Below are 25,607 nucleotides of genomic sequence, written 5' to 3' on the forward strand. Positions count from 1 at the left end.
ACTTTCTCCCTCACATGCTCATACTCAATGTCTCCCTACCTTTTTTGATGACCACTTCTATGGCACTGTCTCCTTTTCAAAAGTGCTGCTTCTTTTCTTCCCTTTTCTTGTTCTTCTGTCTTTGTTCTGTGTTTTTTCCCCCGTCTGCTTCTCCCCGTATCCGCTCTGTAAACCAGGCCTAGCGGAGCCTCCGCGCACACCCTCTGCCCCTATTGGAGGAACAGGGGGACAGGCTGTCCCCGTGTGGCACTCTGTGGCTCTGCCCTTTTGCAGAAGCACTCCAAGTGGTGAGAATATTGCAGACAATTTTGCTGAGAAAGTATTTCTGCACCTCTCTCTCTTCACAAATTCGTCTACATTATAAAAGCAGAGCCACGGCAAGCCACATGGGGACAGCCTCCAAGCAGGCAGCAGAGAAGGTAGGGAAGGTAGGGAGAGTGAATGAGATTGTGACAGTGCAAGAGTGAAATTCGAATTTCGGCCAAACCGAAAGGGCAGGAATAAAAAAAATTTCTCAGAAAATGAATGGACCAAATTGTTATTGGTCTATGTGCAATAACAAGTCTAATTACCGATGCCTTTTTAATTGTCCCCGGATTGTTTTTTGCTTTTCTGCCAATATATACTAAATGTATATTTGCAAATTTTGTTCTCTTATTTTTCTTATACTAAACTGTACTAGCAAATCCCATATGTCACAATTGTTTGCCTTATTTCCATTAGTCAACATTTATTGTTTGCTTCTCTTTTTAGACATGTCGCTTGTAAGAAATTATTTGGAAATCTAGAAGAGATAGAAATAATTAAACTTTTAGAGCTTGATGTTATTTTACAGCTCAGAAGGTACAATAGTTCAATTTCTTAGGGCTGCCAAAAAGAATACCATGGGGGGGGGTGAAATCAGTGTTATAAGCAGTTAAAAATTTGATCAATTGCAATGTGACTGCACACAACTATAAATGGAAACAGAGACATTCTGTGGAAGAGAAAAACACTCTGCTTGTTTTGAACTGCCAGTGTTGCTTCTAATGAACCCAGACTGTATATAGTTATAAAAAGAGGCTGATAATTGTGGGGGAGTAGTAACTCAATGTGAAGTCACAGTGCTCTTCTAAAATACATATGATTCCAGGAGGTAATGTTAAAATTATTCTAGATAATGTAATTTGATATATTAAAGATGACCAAATATTGCATAAATTAGATTGGCTCCATAAATGCTTTTGTACAATATAAAACGGATGATGTTGCAAGTGGAGTGGAGTAATAAACTAGGTTTTTATAATGACAAGTTTAAAAAACGTTTCCAAATGTCATTAAATGTATTATTCAAATGACAGCACTGCCTATGCCATATAGCTTAATTAGATAGCTGCCTAGGGCACTGGGCTAGTACAAGGTGCCACCATGAGCTTCTTTGTTATGTTAGCAAACCAATACATGCTACAAGGGGTACCTAAAACTTAGCTCCTCAATGATACAAGAATTCCCCGGGCCAAATATGGTCTATACGTCTTACCACAAGTCCCAAACAGGGAACTTTTGGATTTTTGTTAATATGGACATTTGATTCAACTATTTGTCGTTAGGTTTTCAAACTCGAAAGCGATCTCAGTGCTGTATGTCATCTTGCTGCTGCATCACTTTTTAAACTGTTACCTTTCTTTAAGGCATATGTGATAAGAGTTACCTGGGAACTCCTAGAGGTGGGACTGCTGTATGTCAGCGATTTACTGCATGCTCACAATACTATATACATTTTCAATTTACATTCCTTGGTTATGCTGGTCAAGTGATTTGGCGCATGCCATGGTTTGCTTCAGATTTTGCCAGCTTGAATCTAGTATCTATTTGAATAAAAACATCTAAAAAATAATAATAATTGTGAGCTTTGCAGTATCTTGATAATATCATCAACATAATAAGATATAAAAAAGTTTGTATAGAAAACATAAGTCTGAAATGTGAAGACGCAGAGATAATACAAGGTGAATGATACAATTATTTTATAGGTTGATAACCCTAGTGCCAAGCAAGTTGTAAAAAAAAATGCCTCTGTTTGTTCTTAGTGAACAGACATAACCCATGTTGCAGAATTAAAATGAGGCATATGCTTTACAATATGTCAAGAATAATTCCATTATGATTGAATTGAGTTCACTTGAGCTTTACAATGCATTATTGTGTGGCAAGTGTCCCAGATCACAGATATCATATGACAAGGCTACATTATTTTAATTTTACCAAACCATACAGCGATATAAACAATAATTGTATATTCATGATATAGAATTTTGCAAACATATTGGAATATTATAATAAGTGTTTTCATAAGCAATAGATTTAACCTTGTTGTTTCCTAACGGTAAATGAAATCTGTACTTTCTCTATAAAAAATAAAAAAACAGCACAGTTGAGCCAAGCATATATAGTTGAGCCACACAAAACCTTGCTAAAATCCCTTGACCCAATTTTTAGCTAAAGAACCAAGACAAGACAACACTTGGACGTCCAAGTCTTGTTGGGCATGATTATAGTAATTGCATTGATGAAATGTGACTGGGGTAAATTAATGGAGCCTATTATGGATCCCCCAATGTTAAATAGGGTGAAATTCATATTTTTGTTGATTTTTAACAACTATATATTGTACTGTACACTGTTTAGCAGATATTTTTTTTGTTATAAACTACTATGTAGGTTTCAGAATTTACCTTTAAAGCTGCCTTATAGTCAGTAAATAAGAGTCTCCAACCCATAGTTCAGTGGTGCATGATGCACCATTTAAAACCACTGTGTGGCTGGTGTTTCACTGTGGGATAAAAAGCACTGGTTTGGGAACACAGTTAATGAATTATTTTTCCACATAAAGACATGACTGGCAGTTCTTTACAGGTCCCTGAACCTCATCCAAAATGAAACACATCACTCACTTTTGAAAAGTGTACTCACTTTTGTTGCCAAGGTGTTAGGCATTATTGGCTGTGTGTTGAGTTATTTTGAGGGGACAGCAAATTTACACTTATACAGGCTGTACACTCACTACTTTACATTGTAGCAGAGTGTCATTTCTCCAGCGTTGTCACACGAAAAGATATAATAAAATATTTACAAAATGTTAGGTGTACTCACTTTTGTGAGATACTGTATATTTTTGCTTATAACTTGCTTGAATTGGTGAATTTGTGAATGTTTCTCTAGATCAGTATTGTCCATGTAGTAGACTACTTTTCAAGAGTAACTGCACAATTGCACAGGTTAATCTGTTTTATAGTTTGGATTTTTGTGCACACTTTTCAAGGCAAATCCTTAAGATTCCAGATTTGAAAACAAATCACACTTTGGATTGTGAGCATACCCTATTAAAGTGAATTAAATACATTCCAACCAAATTAGTTTGGCCCATTTTTCTGTTATTTCATTTCCATCGGCAGTTGTTTATTTCATTTTCAAAATAATAGTATTAAATAATTAAATACGATCAACCCTCCCTGGACCACTTTCACTGATATCTGATGTGTTTCATTTTGGATGAGGTTCAGGGACCTGTAAAGAACTGCCAGTCATGTCTTTATGTGGAAATATAAAATGGAAACATATTAAAGATGTAATTGCTCTCATTCCCTGAACAGATAGATACAATTACATTTGATATGGATGATTGGCAAAAGTAATTTTGTTGCTGGAACACCCCATAACATTAATACCTACATGTGAATCATATTATAGATGTATTTAACTGAGTTATAAGATCTGCAGTGTGCTTGTGTTCACAAGTGAGGACTCACATATTTGATTTATTAAGTGTGTATATTTTATATATATATATATATATATATATATATATATATATATATATATATATATATATATATATATATAAAAATGTGTGTGTGTGTGCATACATACAGTGTATGGTTTTTTTTATATAATGTAAATTCATAGCATATACTAGTGGTAGCTAAAGATGTAATTTGGCACATGGTCATTAATTTGCATTCAGTGCTATTTCTCTCAATGGTGTCTCACCACCGTTCAGCCATTCATTTTTAACCTTCTCAGAAACTGTAAGATCACAAGAGCCAGGTCTTCTCCTTTTATAGCAGAAAGTCTTAATGTGTATATTTTGGTGCCCCATACTGTGCAGTAACTAGAAGGAGCAATTTATGGTAATCAGCTGAAGTAGTATAATTTAGTTAATGTAATTTAAGTATTTTTGATATTGACAAACATGGCAGTAATTTATTCCCAGGTTTTGAGACGGTTGTAATTAGAATGAGTGCGCCCTCCATCACATTTTTTTTTTTTTTTTTTTTTTTTTTTTACATTTTGAGGGTGGTTAACAATAGAAGCTCATGTTCAGACATTCAGATATCAGCTGACAGACATGAAGATCTGTAATCTGATTTTTGTAATAGACACATGCTGATATAGTTGCAAGCCATCTGCTAAAATCCCGTTGGTAAAATATAACAAAAAAAATTGTCAGCACTCTCATTCTATGATTAGTCTCTCTGGCATTAGCTCTCCTTTCTAGTTTTACTTTTATCTGATATACGCTAACATGTTATTCTTTTCAATACATTAATTATCAACATGAATCTCCTGCATTTATTTTATAATAAATAAGTCAAATAATCGTTTTCTTTTAGTTCTTTTTTTCATATGCGACATGAAAACAATGTTTATGATCTCTATACTAAGGTGAAAATTATGTCTGGGGAAAAAAGCTTTTGATCATTCACAATCATCAAGGTGAGGAATTAACAATTATAATGAGATATTTAACTTATGGTCAAAAGACTGACAAAAGTAAATATAGCGTATGTGCAGGATTGGTTTCCATTCTCACACCTCTACTATGGCACAATTTAGTTTTAATGAGAATTGGCCTTTGAAACTAATTCCCAACATTGTTTCCAACCTCTTCTGGAAACGTTTCTTGTAACACTCTTAACAGCAACACATTTTATATAAAAAATGAAAGGAGAGGGAATCAGAATTCAGTTGAGACATCTTTAGAAACCATTCACGATACAAGAAAGACGTGTATTTCAATCATGTACTCATATCTCGAAAAGGCTCCTTTTATTAGTTGGTCATTTTCTGCAAATAACCTTGTTCTCCAGAGACCTTTTCTAGTGATGGCTTTTAATCCATATTCTCAATGGTTTTGATCATCCGAATATATGAGCTGGTGACCACTTCAAAGTATTGCACACTGACCTATTATACCTGTCTCCATTGCTATGCGGTGTTTTGTAATGTCACAAATGTTTTTATGATGCCCATCCATTTTACAACAGTGTGAAGTATGTGGGTGCTACAAATAATTAAGGGTGCAGTCTTTCAGTGCATTAGCACATCTGCTCTAGAACTGCTGGGTTGACATTTTCCATTGGACTCTAGCACTAATGTTGAATAATATAATATGTTTTTGAAGTATATAACTAAAAATTTCCTTGAGTTAATTGTACCTATTTTTTATTAACCCATTGTACCGCTTGTAGGATGAAATTTCTTCATGACAACTAAAATACATTTGTGATGTACGTGGTCCCTCTATGTGAAAAGTTCATGTATAATTAGAACAAATGGCTCTAATAAGCTTTAAGAATTAAGTTTTCTCTTGCCATCCCTTCACCGATATTTGATATACAATTTTAATAAGGAAGGTGGATTCCAAATATAGCAACATTCACAGCTTCGTTTTATATTTTCATGTATCAAATGGAAACTTAGATTAAACATTACATAATCTGAAACTTCTGTTGTTTTTCTTTGAAGTTATTGTTTCTGGTTTAAATTATAAACCTTTATCTCTTCTCATTTCTCTTCTAGAAAAATGACATAGTTTACTACAATGCAAAGGATGATCAAATGGATGTAAGTATTTTGTTCTATCATTTCTTGGAATGTAGGGTTTGGTTTAAGGTAAAATTGTTTACTTTTTATTGTTTACTTTATGGTTGGCACATTACAGTGTTTTTACTTGTCTTATGTCCTGGGGCAGCCTTTTCTTGTTAGAAACATGGAATTTGACAGCACATAAAAACCAAATGGTCTACCCCATCTGCCCATTTCACCTGCTATAAAGACCCTTATGGCTATGTTATATGTGTTTAAACCTCTTCATTGGATTAATCTCTGCCACTTGTCATGAGAGGCTCTTACACTTAACTGCCACTTTTTCAGTAAAGTACAAAGTCTTCACATTAAATCTAAGCATCCATCTAATTTGAGCAGTTTTTAACTTTTTAACATTTCTACCTTTCCGGTATATAAAATCAAGCACATAGGCCGCCATCTCCATAAACAAACATTGGCATGAAGAGCTCAGTGAGTTTAAATGTGATTAAACTTCATAGGATGCCACTTTTGCCAGTCAGTTCATGAGTTTTTCTGCCCTGCTAAATCTGACCTGATCCACTGTAAGAGCTATTATTGTGAAATAGAAGTGTCTAAAAGTTGGTCAAGATCAGCCACTAACCAGTAGCCCATAGACACTCAGAGAAGGGGTGCTGAAGCACATAGCAAGTAAAAATTGCCTGTCCTCTACAGCATGACTCACTACAGAGTTCCAAACCAATTCTAAAAGCAACATCAACACAATCACTTGGCATTTGGAACTTCATGAAATGGGTTTTTATGGGTGAATAGTTGTACATAAGCCAAAGCTCACTATGTGGAATGCCAAGTGTTAGCTGGATTTGGTAAAGCGCCTTGTCACTGGACTCCTTTTCCAACATGACTGCCCCTGTGCACAAAGCAAGGTCCATGAAGACATGGTTTGATGAGTTTGTGCAGGCCACTCAAGTTCCTCCTCACCAGAGCCCTGACCTTAGCCCCATTGAACATCTTTAGACTTAATTGGAATGGTGATCGCGAGTCGTACCTTCTTGTCTAACATCAGTGCCTGACCTCACAAATGATATTTTGGATGAACCTAATTGAAATAATAATAAATAAAATAAAAGTAATTTAAAAAATGTATGACAGATCCCTAAAGAGATCTCAGTCCATACTGTACTGGGAACAGTGCAAAAACAAGACAAAATTATTTAAAGAAGTGCCCCTTACCCCTCAACTATAAGTTAAAAACAAATCACTATGCCAAATCCCTTCAATAGTATTACAAATATATAATATAGGGTAATATGTGAAGCATGGATGTGACCCTCATTTTTTAGCTGTGGCACTTACAGTGTAGAAGAACATTTATGCAAGATTTTTGTTAATTATCACTAATAATTATTTTAATATGTATGCATTTCTATTATTTTTAAAGAAAGACCTACTTCTCCTGAACACAATGTTGTATAACTTGTGCATCAAATGATAGAAAAAGGTAGTCATGGTTTAACCAACATATGTTAAAAATGTCAACAAATATTTTGTTCCTTTGGTTATGAAAACTCCCAGGACTGAAGGGTTTAATATGTATTCTTTCGAAAGAAAACCATAAAGTACTTAACCTGACACAGAAGAGGCTGCTCTGTAGCAGCAGCTGCCCTCCTCCTCCATGATCTGAAGCAGTCAATCAGTTACAGGGAAGTGCTGCACTTTCCACAGATGCACACAGAGGTCTAAATAGACCCCCTCCTGTAGCGTTTGCTGTACCAGTGCTGAAGCAAACAAAAGTTGAGTATATCACGTGCTGAGAGATCTGTTGGACCAAACACATTTCCTGCACGGTATTTAGCTAAGGTGTGTGGAAAGTGACACATGCATTTGCAAAAAAAAATTTATTAAAGGGACCACACAGCTATCATATGCATTATAGAGCAAATGATGTCTAGGGTGTCCTTTTATTCCTTCACAAAGTAAGCCACATGCCTGTAATGTATATAAATTGCAAATGACAGCTCCCCACAGAGAGATTTTGGATATCCATATATATTATGCAAAACTAATAGGTGCCTTCTCTTGTTAATAACACAGGTTCATTAAATTGCTGCAGTTGAGAAATAATTCATTTTTCAATTCCCATTTTATTTTAACCGATGCCCTCCTGTGTTTTTCATCTTCGTTTCTTGCTGATCTGTAATTTATGTTCTTTAATCATAATCCAGTTTGACCAGACTATAGGTCAGTTGTACCCGCAGTCACGAAGGTCTGTGCTGGTAGATCTGGTGCTTGTTCTCTCTTTCGCTTTTCTCTTAGAGCACATCCATCCAAATCTAACTCCAGTTCCCTGCTAATGTGGCAGCAATGATTTATCTGTGCAAAGGATTCTGTTTTTGTGGTGGACTAAGAAATGAGAAAGAGAGTATGAAAAGTACAATAAAATATAAATACCCAGTAGGTAATCACAGGCACATTAATGTTTTATTTATGTTTTTTCCATACCACTCATAATAAATTTTTCTAAGCAAACTCTGACTTTCACTATGTGCCTCTATCGATTATGGATTAAGGAAAATGGGGGCATGTCCAAGCAACGACCGAAATTGTCAACCTTTTCTCTTGTGTCTGGCCACGGTGTCTCAGAAGAAGACTGGGTAGTGCACACAACCATTTTCCTACATTTTTTTCTTTTTAATAAAATGACAAAAACGAGGAAATATAAATTACTGATATCGTTTTAAGAATGTGATAAAAGTACAGTTGGGTTTATTCAATAAACACAGGACAAGTTGCAAGATTGGGAACACCTCATTAAGGTCACCTCCACAGCAACACAGCGGTTGTATGGGAGTGGAGTTAATAAACGTAACCAATGCAGAAGTAATGCCTAGTGCCACTTTCCCTTTTCTCAATATCATGTGCTTTCTCGTAAAAGATTTCCAGGTTCTGGGCAGGCTCAAAGGCCTCTGCCACTTTCCCCATTGTGTGCTTTGGGGTTGGAGTCATGGTCCTTGTCGTGTGTGTGGTTAGTGGACCTATACAAATTATAGGACATGGTATGTCCACATAGTCAAACAATGAATGTCCAGATATCCAGGGACATAAAGGGGTGGAGCCTAAATTAGGCAGAGCTGTGGGGTGCTGCATGATCCAACGCACTTTAGGCCCCCCCCTTTCTGTTCCGGAGTTTCTGCAGCCCAACACTGCCTGTGCACAGTGTAATGCATTGCCGGGACACACCTAAAAAATAGCACTGTCCAGGCAAATTTGGCCCGGTATGGCATTGCTGTTTCCTCGCCAAAGCAATGCTCTATTTCTGAAGATAAAATATCACTTATCAATATGATTATATCCAGACCCATTTTAAATCTAGGTTTGGGATGTATTTGAGGATCTAGGGGAAATCTGCAAATGTCCAGTTGGATCCTCCTGTGACTGTTACCGTAACCCATGTTGTTGTTCATGATAGAGGCCCCCAAATAATAGACACATAATACTTTTATCTCTAGAAAATGTTGAGAACAACTTTTAATGAAAAAAAAATTTTTTTATATACATTGCAATAATTTTTATACATATTCAGGGGAAACCATGGGTTTCCCTTTAAGAACTTTAAAAAAAAACCCAGACAAATTGTAATGCTAAGATTTGCAGTAGAAACACCTATCTTAATGTGGCATGTCACATTAAAGGCATTCCTTGGACATCAGCCTTTGAGTTTGTACAGATTGAAAGATCAACATTAGTTGTAAGCACTCTTCTGTCAAGTTTCTGACACATATGTCACTGCAAATGAATACCATTCACACCTATGAAATGTGTCACCATGAGGCATTGCAATCCATTCTCAACCTTCCACAAGCACAGGGTGAAATTGATGTCTCAGATGAATAAATCAACCAGCTGAAAATGCTTGTTGTTTATTTTAGACCCAATGGAATTGCCTAAGACTTTTTTTATTTTATTTTTTCAAGACCAATTTAATCTAAACATATTTATTATATAAACTAGTCGGCTAAATCCTATTGCCTCATTAATCAGTGGAGCTCAGGGGAGGGCTGGCAGCCTAAGGCCTGGGGGGCAAGTCTAGTCAACTGGCCCATTGCACCATCAAAGCGGCTGCGAGCGACATTGAAAGCGGCCGTCGTGCGGCAGTCACACCACCAGCGCCTAATGAAATTAAAGTGGCCGGTGTGCACGCACCGCATGCCTCAGCTCTTCATCACACCCTTTTTAAGACGTGGGAAGAGGAGCTGAGGCATGGCCGTTGGGTCTGACTGCCGCATGATGCAGGGGCGTACCTAGAGTATTTGGCACCTGTGGCAGACCCTGTATGTGGCACCCCCCCACACACACTTTAAAACTGCATAGTTTCTATGGTTAGGCAAACATTGACAGGGGTACAGCATATTTGTTATCATTATATGCTTAGGGATTACGCGGTACCACCGTCAATGTGTGCCTATACATTGAGCCAGACACTGACAACCCCTATCACTATATACTAAGCCAAACATTGATGTGGTGTAGGCTTACCACTTTAGTGACTGGCATAGTATATAGTAGGGATGCACCGAAATGAAAATTCTGGACTGAAACTAAAAATTCAGCATTCACTTGGCCAAAACTGAAAAAAAACCCAAAAAAACCACTTTAAAATACTTTATTAAAAGTAACACCAAAATTAGACAAAAAAATCAACAACAATATTAACATATATATATATATATATATATATATATATATATATATATATATATATATATATATATACACATATATAACAACAATCACAATCCTATCATGCCCAGGTTCTAGCATGTGCTGGCTGACTTAGCATGATAGGAGTGTGATTGCTGTTTGCAATTATATATATATATATATATTAATACTGTCATTGAATTATTCTGTCCAATAAAAGTGTTAACACACCGAAGTTGGACCAAAAAATAATTTATAACAGCAATCACACTCCTATCATGCCTAGGCAGCCACTACATGCTGGAATCTGGGCATGAAAGGAATGTGATTACGGACTCCCTATGCCAAGCTATCCCCCAACACGTACACATCCATGCTATCTGGAACCCTCATTCACAAACATTCAGCATAACACCCATCACTCTCACACACTTACATTCAGCATAACACCCATCACTCTCACACACTTACATTCAGCATAACACCCATCACTCTCACACACTTACATTCAGCATAACACCCATCACTCTCACACACTTACATTCAGCATAACACCCATCACTCTCACACACTTACTAATCCACTCTCTCCTACCTTTTCTTCTTTCACTCTCACTTTTCCTCCTCCTCCTCTTCTTCTACTTCTTCTTCTTCCTGTCCTTCCGGTGTACTGAGCGCGGAAGACGGTGGGCGTGGCTTCAGTGTTGTGCGCCGGGATTTCACATCAAGTCCCGGCGCACAGCCACAGTTGCCGCGCGCATCGTTTCTGGAGGCGTGCCGGCATGGTGGCACCCCTCAGATGAGCGGCAGCCGGGGCGGACTGCCCCCCTCCCCCGCCCGCCAGGTACTCATGACGGCCGCATTCAATCCTGCTCGCGGCTGCTTAGTTTTTAACTTTGCGGCCGCAGCCGCATTGAATGCTCGTCTGCCGGTCGTCCGGCCGGCCCACCGGCCCGGATTTAGGGCGGCCTGGGGGGCAATTGCCCCCCTGCCCCCCGGCCCAGCCTGCCCCTGGTGGAGCTAATATGTTTTATTTGTTGTTGCCATCTATGCACACTCCAGGAGAATGCTGCTGACCTCCTTTCTTACACCTTTCATTGTCACAGGCAAGACACAGCGGTGGAATTTAATTCCCTCTAATTATTTGTGTTGCTTTGTATATTGATTTCACCTAATGCTCCTGATTTTGTCAATTCACTAGTAATAACATCCAAAAAATATATTAACATCTTCTGGTACTTTAGAATTCCAGAGAGATTAATATCGACATACCAACTTTCCCATAGTTGGTCAACAGTAACTTTTCTTTTCCATTTACCAGGATGTCTTTCTAGGTGAATACACAGTGCATGTCTTCTTATCTCAATGTATAGGTTTGCCCATTGAGAATTATGGTATAGAAGTATGGAGATTGCCTATTCCAGGGTAAATTACTCACAGAGAGGCAGTCTTTCGTTATCAGGCCACACATTTAGCAGGGGTAGTGAGCGGTATTCCATGCATCAGATGTTGACCACTATTCAGGTTTTGTCCCCTACACTGTATGTTTATTACTTTTCATTATTATTAACTTGCGTTTATTATCATTAAAGCTTCTTCTTCTTTAACAAAACAGAATGAGGTCTTTGCACTTCCAAGTTTTTTTGTCATAAAGTATACGGTGTATACTTTAAGATTGTACTTTTTGCTAAAAAGCCATCTCTTTATTAATAAATGCAATACTGCGTGTGAGAGAAACTTAACGTCTGAGGGCTTTTGATCACAAATATATAAGTAATGATTTAGAGATATTAGGTATGAGTTGTGTTATGTTTACATGCCGTAGTATAATAAAGTGTCTGGTTAAATATTAACATTTTAACATCTTAAAATATATATACATTTTACATAATACATACTTTTTCATTTAAATTAGGGTACACTTAGGCTTTTCGCTGAAATGTTACTAAAACATTTCAAGCTTATAGTATTTTATCTTTGTTCATTAGTGGTTTGATGAAAACCTCTCTTCTGTATGCCCCTTGACATTCAGAATCACTTATGTTTTAGCGTACAAAACTCTTCTGGATATATGAAGTGTTTAGTTGTGGACTTTACTTATAGATAGCGAATAACAAAGTCACTTCTGTTTACATTTTCTTATGTCTCCACCTGTAGTGATTGCTTGCAGTATTCTCTTGCTTCTTAAATGTCCCTAATGACAGTTGGTTGTATCTTTCTAACGCAACTAAAGAGATTTAGAACATCATCACTTATAATTGATTTTTCTACTCTTTAGGTGGAGGGTTGGTCACTAGAGACTCATAAGGCACACATCATGTGCTATCCAGACTTAGCTCACTATTAATGTTCAATTAAGAGCTTTGCTTATTTGTTAAAATGAATTTATGCCACCGATGTTGCCAATAAAAATTGACCAATATTAACTATGTATGCTTCTATATTGAGTAAGAAAAAATATCTTCTATTTGAAGTGCCTTGTCCAGTATATACACTATATGGACAAAAGTATTGGGATACCCCTCCTAGTTATTGAGTTTAGGTGTTTCAACCATTACCATTGCTAACAGGTATATAAAATCAGGCAGATAGGCAGCCATCTCCAGAGACAAACATTGACAGTAGAATGGGTTGTACTGAAGAGCTCAGTGACTTTAAACACGGCAGTGTCATAGGATGCCACACGTCAGCCAGTCATAACATTTCTGCCCTGCCAGATCTGCCCCCGGTCCACTGTAAGTGCTGTTATTGTGAAGTGGAAATGTTTAGTAGTAGCCACAAAGCGGTAGAACACACACACACACTCACAGAGCAGGGCAGCTGAGTGCTGAAGAGCGCAGTGCGTAACTCACTACAGAGAGAATCTGCCTCTGGAACATTGGCACAAGCGCCGTGTGTCAGGAGCTTCATGAAATAGGTTTGACTGACCCGCACAGAGCCCTGACCTCAACCCTATCGAACACCTTTGGCATGAACTGGAACAGAGATTATAAGTCAGGCCTTCTCATCTAACATCAGTGACTGACCTCACTAATGACAAAAAATCCTACAGAAACACTCCAAAATCTTGTGGAAAGTGTTCACAGAAGAGTGTAAGCTGTTATAGCTGCATAGGGGACCAGCTACATATGTAGTTAGAAAGTGATGTCATAAAAGTCCCTGTTGGTGTAATGGTCAGTTGTCCCAATACTTTTGCCCAAATAGTGTATCTCTGACAATATCTAATTACCCCTTTTTCTGTATTTTAGTGTACCCACAAAAATACACATTTTTTCAGGACAATTATAGCCTTCTATTGAAACCATATATATTGCATATAATACAATATGTATTATTAATACTCTGTTATGAATATGCTAAAATGTAAACTGGATAGGACCCAGTGCTGAAAATTAACCAAATTAATATTTAGAAACATCTCACGCTTACAGTTATACGTCTTTTACCTAATTTCTTATCTTTTGGAGGGCCACATTGCTTTACTAATGGATTTGAGGGCATGGATGTTTCTAGTAGTAAGAGTTGAGTAGATATTGATAAGTATTGGGTTTTTATACTTTTATTTTAAATATTTTCCTTTTTTTATTGCTTTCCATCTTATTCAGAGCTCCCACTGAAACATTACAATAGATTCTCTTGGGATCTCTCTTGTGTATTTTGGACCCCAATGATGTCATGTTTAGACTGCCTGGTTTCCCATAAACCAATAGGGAGAACTCCTCTATTGGCATTACTTTTTTATACTATTCACTAGGTTAAGGCTTAAACCCAGTACTGGTCATGCTGCTGGCACTTTAGACACATTAACATGCCAGATCATAGAAAGGATGGGCATGTAACAGCTCTGTAGACATTTCTCTTTGAAACACTCAGGTAATGTAAAAATGTACTGGTTACATTATCATTTAATAAGAACATTGCCAAATATATTGTATATGCTGTTAACTCAACAAGTATCTATGATGTTGCTTTTTTTGTCTTTAGTAACTTATTTTCTCGATAATTGATGTTATAGTCATCATGTCAAATTGTATAAATGTCACGTGTTAATATTATCTTTTATGTTATGGTTTTATCCTGGGCCTAGTACAGTACTACTGGAAGGAACATTGATTCAAACAATAGATTCATTCTGCCTTTAGGGGAATAATCTGAAAGCTTTGTCATTTACAAGTCTTTTACAAAAGCTTACACAATGTGTTACCTGCAAAGAACCTTTCGTAAGCAGTTTGCTTGGACACTCATCACTATGTAAGCATATCATCCACCCAAGAAATATATTCCTGTTGTTGCTGACCACTGGTCAGTTATATCAGTCATATCCACTTCTCTATGCACATTTATGTAGATTTAATTTATCTAGTGATATACATTGATGACAAAACCTATGATCTGATCCAGGAGAGTCATTTCTTCTATAGTCTTTCTATCTGTCTTTATCTCTGTCTGTCTGTTGCTTAATATAAGCATACAATAAGTGAAAGCCGACTTTGAATAGATGAAAAATTAATCTCTGATCCAGCCTCCTGTGGGAGTTTGCTCTGTCATTATTGATTGAATTTTGCTTTCTGCCTCTGGAGACAAATTGGTTGCAGTTGGATTTTAATTGTTTTCAACACAGAAGAGGATTACTTTTTGAACATTTCCAAGCTTGTCCTACAACACAACACAGCCCTATGAAAAAGAAAATCACGTTAGTCAGTTTGCAAAATGCAGAATTTTTCTACCAAATAACAGATGTATGTTAAAGTATTTTTTTCATGTTTCAACATTAAATTGGGCCTGTGATGTTAACTATATACAGACAAGTGTCAATTGTATATATCTACAGATCTAGATAGGAATGTGCTAGTCTTGTTAATGCTTCCATGGTTACTGAATGAGTTCAATATATTCTATATGCTAAGAATATACTCCTAGCTGATACATATTGTTTACGATCTTTAAGTGTCATTGTCAAGAGATGTTTTGATGAAATCCAGCTTCAATTTTGATTGCAGGAAACTTATTATATTTTGTAATTTTGTGGAAATGGTAACACTTAGTTGGTTTTAAATGGTTAATGCTCTACACATGAGCTTGTCCCGCTGTTTGATTTATTTTTGTTTTAAACCAGTTATTGTAACTATAACATTCTTGAATGTCCGTGCCTGTCTTTCTTTCAGCAACTAGGCTTACAAATCCAAACCTGCAAATTAATTCATATATACTCTATTTTTTGTTTTTCTTTCATTTGGCTACCTTGGAATTGCAGATGAGCTTACTGTATGTGCTTTAAACATTATAAGCCTACTAAAATAGCAGCTGCTAATTCTTTTGATGCTTACAAAATGTTTATTTTTTGGGGGGAAAAGGACGGGAGAGGTTGGACAGTATAGGTCCCACTACTTTCTGTTTTGAGCTTCGTATAAAGGTTTAATTGGTCGAGGCGTATAAAGACTACCCTTTTTCTTATCACAGCTACACCCTTGGTCATGTAGTAGATTACTCCAGACTTTGCAGGGCCAAAATCCAACACTAGTAATTTGTAACTCTGAACTAGAGCCCTGCGCGGGACTGCTTTTTGAATCCCGCTCCCGCTGTTTTGAATCCCGCTCCCGCCCGCTCCCGCAATGTGGGTGTTCCGCTCCCGCCACATTTGTGGCCAATCCCGCCCGCTCCCGCCACATTTGTGGCCAATCACGCCCGCCTCCTTACCTGATTTCCCGCGCAGTCCCGCAAGGCTGCCCTCGAGTTGTTCCCTCACAGCGTCTCTTCTCTTGCTCCGCCCAGGAACAAGGCGGAGTCACAGGAAGTGACGTCACATCACGTGACTCCGCCTTGTTCATGGGCGGAGCAAGATAGGAGACATTGTAAGGGAGCAGCGAGAAGGCATCCTTGCGGGACTGCACGGGATTACCGGGACCCGCAGGTACAGTGCCTGACCGCCCGCTCCCGCCCGCAGCCCCAGAAAGACCGCCCGCGCCCGCAAGTTTTTTGGCGGCTCCTGCGGGACCCGCCTCCGAGTGCAGTCCTCTACTCTGAACTAAGGGATAAAACAGTCCATTCACTACACACTAACAAAAATATGGTTTCATTTAAAGCATTTAATGAGAATATGATACATAACATTGGATATTTTTCCAAACGGTTAATATAAGTGTCTTTTGATTTTTTTAAGCCTGAGAAAAATGAAAGCGAAACTGGAAGTCAAAGAATCAAGCCAGTATTTCAGGAGGATCCAGTCTTCCGGAGACAGACATCCTATGAACATTCTGCGGTTCACATTCCCACGGACATCTACGAGGGCTGTAAGTTAACTGTTTTACATATAATGCTTAAAAAAAATGTATACCCCTACAGTTATAAAGCTGTGGTGCTTTCTTGGCAAATTTACAATAACAGCTTTTAGTACTCCAACAAAGTGTATATGAATAAATTAATCCCCCACAGGCTTCCAGAAGACCATTGTTCAGGATTTTGTCAACGTTTCTTGTGTAGCTTTAGGCAGTAACATTCCCCAAATGGTTGGGAGGCTTTATCGCAGATATGCTTAGTATGGCTTCTTGTTAAAAACTGTGAATTACAAGTTAGAAGTGGGTATGTTTCTTCTAAACTTAATGAATTGTTAAAATAACAGGACTGAACTACTCCAGATTATCATAATAATTTCGCTCCAGGACACGTTTACAAATAACAGCATATCTCCCAAGTGCGTCTCTTTTGGATGGACAGTGCTTCTTTGGGACCCAAAGTCCATTGTTCCTTTTTCCTCCCCAATGTTCCTCTGTTCTGGGAGCATGTTTGCTGAATTTGAATGTTCTACCGCTCTAGAAGCAAAACAATGAATATATAAACAGAATAAAATGCATTTATGCAATAAATTATGATAAAAGCTTTGTTGACAAAAAAGCACTCGTTTTTTAGATTATTCAAAAATGTAAATGTTTTGCATTTAAACAAATCAAAAGTATGTTGTAGGTACAACATGTTGATAAAAACAACAGTTCCACTATAAGAATAGTTATTGCAAATGTCTTAACTGCATAAGTGGTTAAAAGCAGTTAATTCCCTTCAGTGTATTGCTTAAATGCATATTTTTTGTAAAGCCTTAGTTTTATCAAGGTGTCTTTTTCATTTAAAACGTAATACAATACTATATATAAATGCTGAGCTGCTTGAAAATGTTATGCTAATTAGGATTTCAAATAAATTTGCTGTTTTTGCATTATTAAAATACCAAAGACAATGTCTGGAGGTAAACAATGCTAGTTCCACTATCCATTTATCATGTCTACTAAGAACCGTTACAGGACTTACTGGAGCTCGTAAAATGATTGAGGGTTTACCTCTCCCAATGAGATTCACCTTTCGTACATCTTTATGATTATAGGAAGGCATAATTAAAGTTCACAAGTAATGGAACATGGCATGGAGTTGGGGTTAAAATGACATCCGTACTTAAGTTAAATGACCTCTATGTTAATAAATTAGAACTGTATTACCATGAAATAAGAAATTACCATTTCTACTCTCTTGCTTTAATATAACATTCTTGCTGCTTTTAAGTCAGAAATGGCAATGGTTCTTCAAATTCTATTCCTACCTCTAGGCAAGCGACACAAACAGGAAGGCATTAAAAGGTTTAATGTTTGTTGCCATAGTACTTTTTTGTTTCTTGCTTCTGTTTTTATCTTTTTTTTTTTAAGTTCTTAGTGTTAACCGCTCAATACTTTGCTTAAAACGGGATGCTAATTAGCTTGCATAGCACATTTTCAAAAGAAATATAATGCCTCTCCGTTCATCTGTGAATGAAAGAAACTTAATGTGACTTACCATTTAATTTAGTGTTAGAAACTCTTGTTTGTTGTCTAAATAAAACTTTAAGTGCAAGTGATATACCCTGCCTGGCATCTCTGATGCAGAAGTGTTAAAGTGTCCGCTATTTTGCAAAGCATCTTGCCAAATAGATATTCTATACACAAAGTATCATTAGTTAGAGAGATACATATTAATTATCTGCCTCTCTAGTTATGAATCTCAAATTGATAAATATTTGCTTTAATCTTCAGATTTTAATTTCCGGTAAGAAATCAGATGATGTTCTATTTTTGTTTCACTCAGTTGTTACTGTCACAACTTAATCAGATATAGAACAATGCAGAACCATATTCCTCTTGTAACATTATTTTTCAGTCTGGTGCAGTAATGTAATGGAAATAATGAGAAACACGTACTCTGTACTATAAATCAACGGTGACCTTGTGCCATCGACATTTGTTTGAGGGATTCTGAGTTTTGAGGTATACTGCCCCTTTCAGAATGTGCCAATTCCCAAGTTAATTAAAAAAGGGGCAATGCCCCCCAAAATATTTGTGTTGGACATCCCTCTGTGCCATGAGTTCCTTGATAATTTAAGTTGTGGGTTAGATATCTCTCTTCATTTTCCTCTAAATTGCCAATGCCTGGGAATGTTTCTTAAAAGGTCCTAATAAGATCTAAAGTACTGCCGTTCTCTCTGTTAGATAGATCATTCATGATTAAATCCTTAGTCATTGCGTTTTTTCATGATAATTGTCATTTCTCTGTCAATTTAGTAAATTTCATTTGATGGGTAGCACAGGTAAATATGTTGTCTTGTTTTGGAAAGCCTTATATTGAATTAAGGTCAAACAGCATTTTTCCAACTTTTTGATTATTAAATCTTCATTGTCTGAAATCTCAGTAGCTGCTTAACGCAGTTTTTCAGGAGCCACTTTACAACTAGTTTCCATGGTTGCAGCTCTTAATGTTAGGTCTTTTTTTTCATTTTCAAATCACCAGCTCTACGGAAAGGGGATACTATTTATTCATGTATTGTAGCTTTCTAAAGCTCATGGAACAGTGAATATAACTAATGGTGCTTTGTGGTTTTTTTGCCAAAGAATGTTTGACTTAATTGGGGCAGAGGGAAATTGCCCCCTGGTCACTCTAGAACTATGAAAAAAGGACAGTCTGACTTGGACTGGCCAAGTTGTGAAGTTGGGGACTCAGTGGGGATACATAACACAAAGTGTGTGCCAGTGTGTATGTTAATGACAGGGAGGGAGCAAAGGGCAGATGGGTTTGCTTGCTTGTGGGTAGAAGCAGCCCTAATATTCACTAGTGGATGTGAGGGCATGGTGCTGCTCCCACATGATGGTATGAGCGGCGAAAAGATTTATTGTAGAACGTTGGTTGCATAGTAGTGTTTCTCTTATATAATTAATTTTGATGCATTTAACATGCTTGCAATGTCCTCTTATTCTATGTATTAGGAAAAAATGATGTGGCCATTATTAACTATGTTTTGTGTCTGAGTGGCATCAGAAATCTTAGAGCCCACGACCTCCTTAATGCCTGTGCCCCTCCCATCAGCCTTCCCTATATCTATCCCACTCATTGCTCTACCTGTCACTTCTCCTTAAGATCCTGCCATAAATGAGGACACCTTATGAGAACAGGGGCAAGCTTCCAAGATGCGATTAACCTTAGGCCCCTGGCACTCCAACACCATATGCTGCTACACAAACTCACAATAACATCATAAGCTGACACCCACACACAAATGCTTAAACTAAATATTAACACACACTCGTGCTAACACCATACACTTACACACTCTAACACTTTACCGTAACAGCCAACATCATATGTTCACAAACATTAACACAGTATGTATACACAAATACGCACACACACCGCCTATCTACTCAGTGGCGTAATAAATGCCAGGGCCCCCTGTGAGACATACTGTTGGGACTCCCATGCTCCTCCTACACACACAAACACAGTAACATACTTACACACACAGTAACATACTTTAACCCCTTAATGACAAAGCCCGTACATGTATGGGCTCAAAATGCATTGTTTTCAATGGGTTTAGGGACCGCCCATTGTCCTTAAGGGGTTAAAACACACAGTAAAATACTTACACACCTAACATACTTACACAGACACAAACTACCGAATGGTTATGTGCATGAATCCAAGTGAGTTTTTGGGGAATATGGCCTTAAGGCGGAGGGGAGGTTGGTGATTCTAATAGTCATGTACTTGGATAAAAGAACTTCAATATATTTTGTCTTGAACCTTTCAAATAGCAAACATGTTGCTAAAATAAAAGATGACATTTAGAAAAATATTGATGTTGGTTGTCAAAAACAATCTATGTATTAATAAATTTGAATATGCTTAACTGTTCTTGGATAAAATAATTGCATAACCGTTCAAAGGAGATAAGCACTGGAAAACTACTGAAATACTAGATGTGGAACTGTGCAACCTTTTACCCGTATTAATGCCATCTGGGTATCATCACAGATGATTTATGTTTAATTGGATCTGGCACACAATATATGAGAGTCAAGAGGCTTCACACAGATGCCTGTCAGGTGCCTTACATGGTGTGCAAAATGTTCTGGTTTTAGTACCAGTGTTTCTAGGGCTTGGCTTAAAAAGGTTAAAGCCTCGCATTTGGGAGATCATGAATATGAGAGAATTTATTTAGTCGGAAAAAAAGCTTACAATGTGCATACTTGGTGTGTGTGGTAATAATTTTGTTAAAGCAATTATGCAGTCAAACCCATGATCTCATATGAGCCTAGTAATGGTCCTGGTTGGTATGTCTTGCAAGGATACATTTTTTTAATATATAATTTTTAGTAGATTATTTACCTTCAAATAGGGCTCCCCAAGTGACAAAATAATGTATTGCTCGACTGTAGTTTTTTCTCATGTCATCACTTATGTATTTTGGGTAAAAAGCTTGGATGATAATGACTTCCCATACTTCCCATTTAGCAGACTTATCTCTATATTTGGTATATGATTTAATAAATGTAATTTGAGGAGGCTTTATATTCCCATTATGATCCATTATAAACACACGCACTGTACATTAGCAGTGAATTACTATACTTGTGGCTAAGTTTTGACTTCTGTCAATTTGGTCGGTTAATGCACAGAACAGAAAAGTAAAAAAAAAAAAACCAGCAAAAAAAAACAAACCAACAACAATGGGTCCATGAAGAAACAGAATATAGAAAATGCATCTCATGTCTGTCTCCAGTTCAAATCAAAGGTGTGCTTGACTAGCTCATTGTAATGAGTATAACATGTGACAGACCATTGAAAGAATGAAGGAAAGAAGATAATGAAATCGTAAATTAGAATAGCTCTCCAAACTGGCTGACACAACAACTCAAGACAATTTTTTATTTTTTTTTATTAAAGTTGCATATAGGTTGGCATTCAGGGAATTATATAGTTATCTTGAATGCTATAGGACAAAGCTTTTTTGACAGGTAAGGGGAGGCATATTGTGTGTGTGTGTGTGTGTGTGTATATATATATATATATATATATATATATATATATATATTATTGTTTCCTCACCCATGTAAAGTATCAAGGTTATTTTACTCATTACCATCTACACACGTCACCATCACCATGTAAATAAACTGGTTTAATATATAATTTTACAAAAAAAGTGCTTTACCAGTAAAAAAAATAAAAGTAAATTAAAGATTAGCAACCAATTCTAAAATCATGTAGTTAGTGTAACACAAACATTTTATAGTATAAGAGTTGCATAATATGCAGTACTTAATTCACCTATTTATCTATAGGTATACTGAGTTTTGTAGATATGTTGTTTGTGAGCACTCTATACAAAAATAATCTAATACCTTGGCTTGGCAGCTGATTAATGTTTTTACCATTTCGAAGTTTAAAGAATGCTTAGTCTTCTTTGACATCTGTTTATATTATATATTATGACAAAGACTTTAACCCCTTGATGACAATTGCCGGTCCGGGCACGTCACGGAAATTCAAGTCGATAACGACAAATGACGTGCCAGGACCGGCACGTCATTAAACGGGTGCAGAAAGCGATCTATTTTCGCTTTCTGCACCGAAACAGCGTTGCTGTAATGCCTCGACCTCGAGGCATTCAGCAACGCCATTATCGGCACAAAGGGGCCATCTCTGGCCCCTCCCCGGGGGGCGTCAACATCCGCCATACTTTGTATGGCGGCGGACGCCCGTTTTAAAAGCGTTTAGGAGGCGATCAACGATCGCCTCCTAAACTTAAATGGTGTCGCTGGAATGCCTCGATCAGGAGGCATCCAGCGACACCAAACACTTACCTGGGGATGGACTGTGACCGCTTCGGAGAGCGGTGACAGCCGCAGCTGCCGGTGATCTTCGCCATCTGCAAGATGGCGGCGGTCCGGGAAAATTCAATAAAGAAAAACAATAAAGTCTAAAAAGTTCGCTAGACGGTCTCCAGACCCTCTAGAGAACTCTGGCTCTACTTGCAGGTTGAATATAGGTACTGCATTCAACCATGCAAGTCAATGGAGCTCAGCTTTCTAATCACAGTGTGATTAGAAAAAATAAATTAAAAATAAAATAAAATTAATAATAATTAGAAAAAAAATAGTAAAAAACCAGTAAAATGTAAAAATAATTTCCCACTGATGTCACTATCAGGGGAACCTTCAAGTTGAAAAAAAATGTTAAAAAAATAAAAAAAAGGCAAAAAAATAAATAAATATATATATATATATATAAAAAATATATTTTTGTGAGCAAGTCCTAAAATTAGCATATTAGCTTAAAACAATTCTCGCATGGAAAGAGTTAAAATACTGGCATATTAAATGCCCATGGGGTGTCTACTTTTAAAAAATGTATGATTTGATGGGGTAAATTGAATTGGCCGGGTTCAACAAGGTCCCAATTAACACGGGGGGAAGGATGGCCACACATCTAATTTCCAATTAGAAAAATGCACACGTACCAAATGTGGCCTTTTAGTTCCCCCCAAAAATGACAAACCCATGCATGTGGGGTATCACTGTACTCAGGAGATGTTGCTGAACACATATTGGGGTGTCGTGTGACAGCGGCATATACCAGGAGCTGTAAATTCATACATAAAGTAGGTGTGTGTGGGGAAAAATACACACACAAAAATACAACTGCAAACTTTGAAAAAATGCTGGTGGTAAAATGTGTGCATGCAAAGAGTTAAAATACCAGCATTTAAAATACCCTGGGGTGTCTAGTTTTTAAAAATATATGGTTTTGTTGGGCACACTGAAATGGCCCGGCTCAAAGATGTACCAAATTAGGGCATGGGCAGTGGATCCCCAAATGCCAAAGTTCAACATTGAAAAATGTGCATGCCCCAAATGTGGCCCTTTTGCCCCCAAACAGCCAGGCAAAATCATTCATGTGAGGTATCGCTGTACTCAGGAGATGTTGCTAAACACATATTGGGGTGTTTTTTGATAGTGACATATACCAGAACCTGTTTATTTATACCTAAAGTAAAATGTGTGTGAAAAAACAAATGCAAAAAAATTACTACCATAAAGTTTGACAAAGGCTGATGGTAGAATAAGTGCTTGGAAAGGGTTAAAATACCAGCATTTGGAATACCCTGGGCTGTCTAGTTTTCAAAAATATATGATTTGATGGGGTAAATTGCATTGGCCGGCTTCAAAGATACCCGAAATGGCACATGGGGGAAGAATTACCAGATTTGGAAAAAATGGCTTTGAAATAGCAAAACGCTACCTGTACTTATTGCTCCATAACGTGCAGAAAAAAGCAAAAAAACATAAAAACATTGGGTATTTCTAAACTCAGGACAAATAGTAGAATCTATTTAGCAGGTTTTTTATTACCTTTTATAGATGAGTAAAAGATTTTTCAACTAAAAGTTAGAAACAGTCATTTTTTTCTAAATTTTTCACCATATTTTATACTTTTTTTAATAGTAAATAATATGAAACAATCAAAACAATGTCATCTAAAGAAAGCCCTTCTTGTCCTGAAAAAACCAATATCTAATGTGTGTGGGTTTAGTAAACGGGAAAGAAGAAAAAAAACACGAGCAGCGCAGAAATGTTAAAACGGCCATTGTCACGAAGGGTACAAAAAGTAAAATCAGCCTTTGTCACGAAGGGGTTAAACCCTCACTGCTTTGTGCGCTCAATGTCTGCTTTATTTCAGGTGATACTGAAATACGGTATATTGTGCAAGGAGCACTTCACATAGGACACAGCCGATGTATTCAGATGTCTTTGGCCAGGGTCTTGTACTATTTCAGCTTGATAGGTTTTGACATTTTTTGCTTGAAAGACCTTTCTGCATAGGAGCATAGTTCGAGGAGCACGGTACAGAAAAAGTGAGCTGACATGTTACAGAGTTTTGTTCATTACTAGTGTTAAAATTATTTAGACATCTGACCTCAGAACATGTTCGGTTACAGAGATATAGGCTTGAATTAATCAACCTACATATATGGAGGTGATTGGAGTATATCGTGCACAGGGAGATTTAGTGTTTGGCTGAGCAAGGGGCAAATGCATGTAGAAGGATTCTGCAACTGAAAACACAATACCATAAAAAAAAATGCAACTATCATATCCATTATAGTGCATATGATGGCAGCAGTGCCTCTTTAATTACTAAATGAGTATGCAAACAGGGTGCTTTATTTTATGTTTAAGTTGTGATTTTAACGAGTGAGTTAGTCTTTAGTAAATGCACTACATGGCCACAAAAGTTCACCAACTTGTAGAACATCTTATTCCAAAATCATGAAACCAGCCCAGACAGACACCGTTTTCTTGGCATCAGCTAGACCTAGAGTTATTCATCAAACGGCTGAATGGTGAAGTGTGATTCATCAATCCAGATAATTCATTTCCACTGTTCCAAAGTCCAAATGGTGGCCTCTTATACAACTCCAGCTGAAACTTGGGCATTGCACATGGTAATCGTGTGTGTGTGCGTTGGTGCTCAGAAAGGAAAACCAATTGCATGAGAAAACTGATAATGGTCGCACTGTACACTGTACTGTATTTTACCAGGTAACCAAAATAATGTTTAATAACTTAGATGAAACCTGTTGCATTTGTCAAGGGGAAGGATCCTCATTCCTACCTCATGTCCCACCTTTTTAAGAGCTCAGAATGTTTGATCAGTGTGATCAACAGAGTTAAAAGTCAGGGGCAGTTGGCAGGGAAATCATAGACC

General features: G+C 37.2%; 1 protein-coding gene across 6 annotated transcripts in view; it reads left to right on the plus strand.

Annotated features, from left to right (window-relative positions):
- Positions 1–25,607, plus strand: part of LOC149298836 (voltage-dependent calcium channel subunit alpha-2/delta-1-like) — a 248,142-nt gene that overhangs the window by 107,231 nt on the left and 115,304 nt on the right. For all 6 annotated transcript variants that reach the window (XM_089487142.1, XM_089487145.1, XM_089487147.1 and 3 more), the window contains exons 5-6: positions 5,842–5,886; positions 16,708–16,837. In XM_089487142.1, the coding sequence (XP_089343268.1) occupies positions 5,842–5,886; positions 16,708–16,837 (175 nt within the window). The remainder of the gene's footprint in view (positions 1–5,841; positions 5,887–16,707; positions 16,838–25,607) is intronic.

This window comes from Sceloporus occidentalis, unplaced genomic scaffold (assembly GCF_023333645.1).
Source record: "Sceloporus occidentalis isolate IW3139 unplaced genomic scaffold, rSceOcc1.0.p SCAF_31, whole genome shotgun sequence".
In the NCBI taxonomy this organism is placed as follows: Eukaryota; Metazoa; Chordata; class Lepidosauria; order Squamata; family Phrynosomatidae; genus Sceloporus; species Sceloporus occidentalis.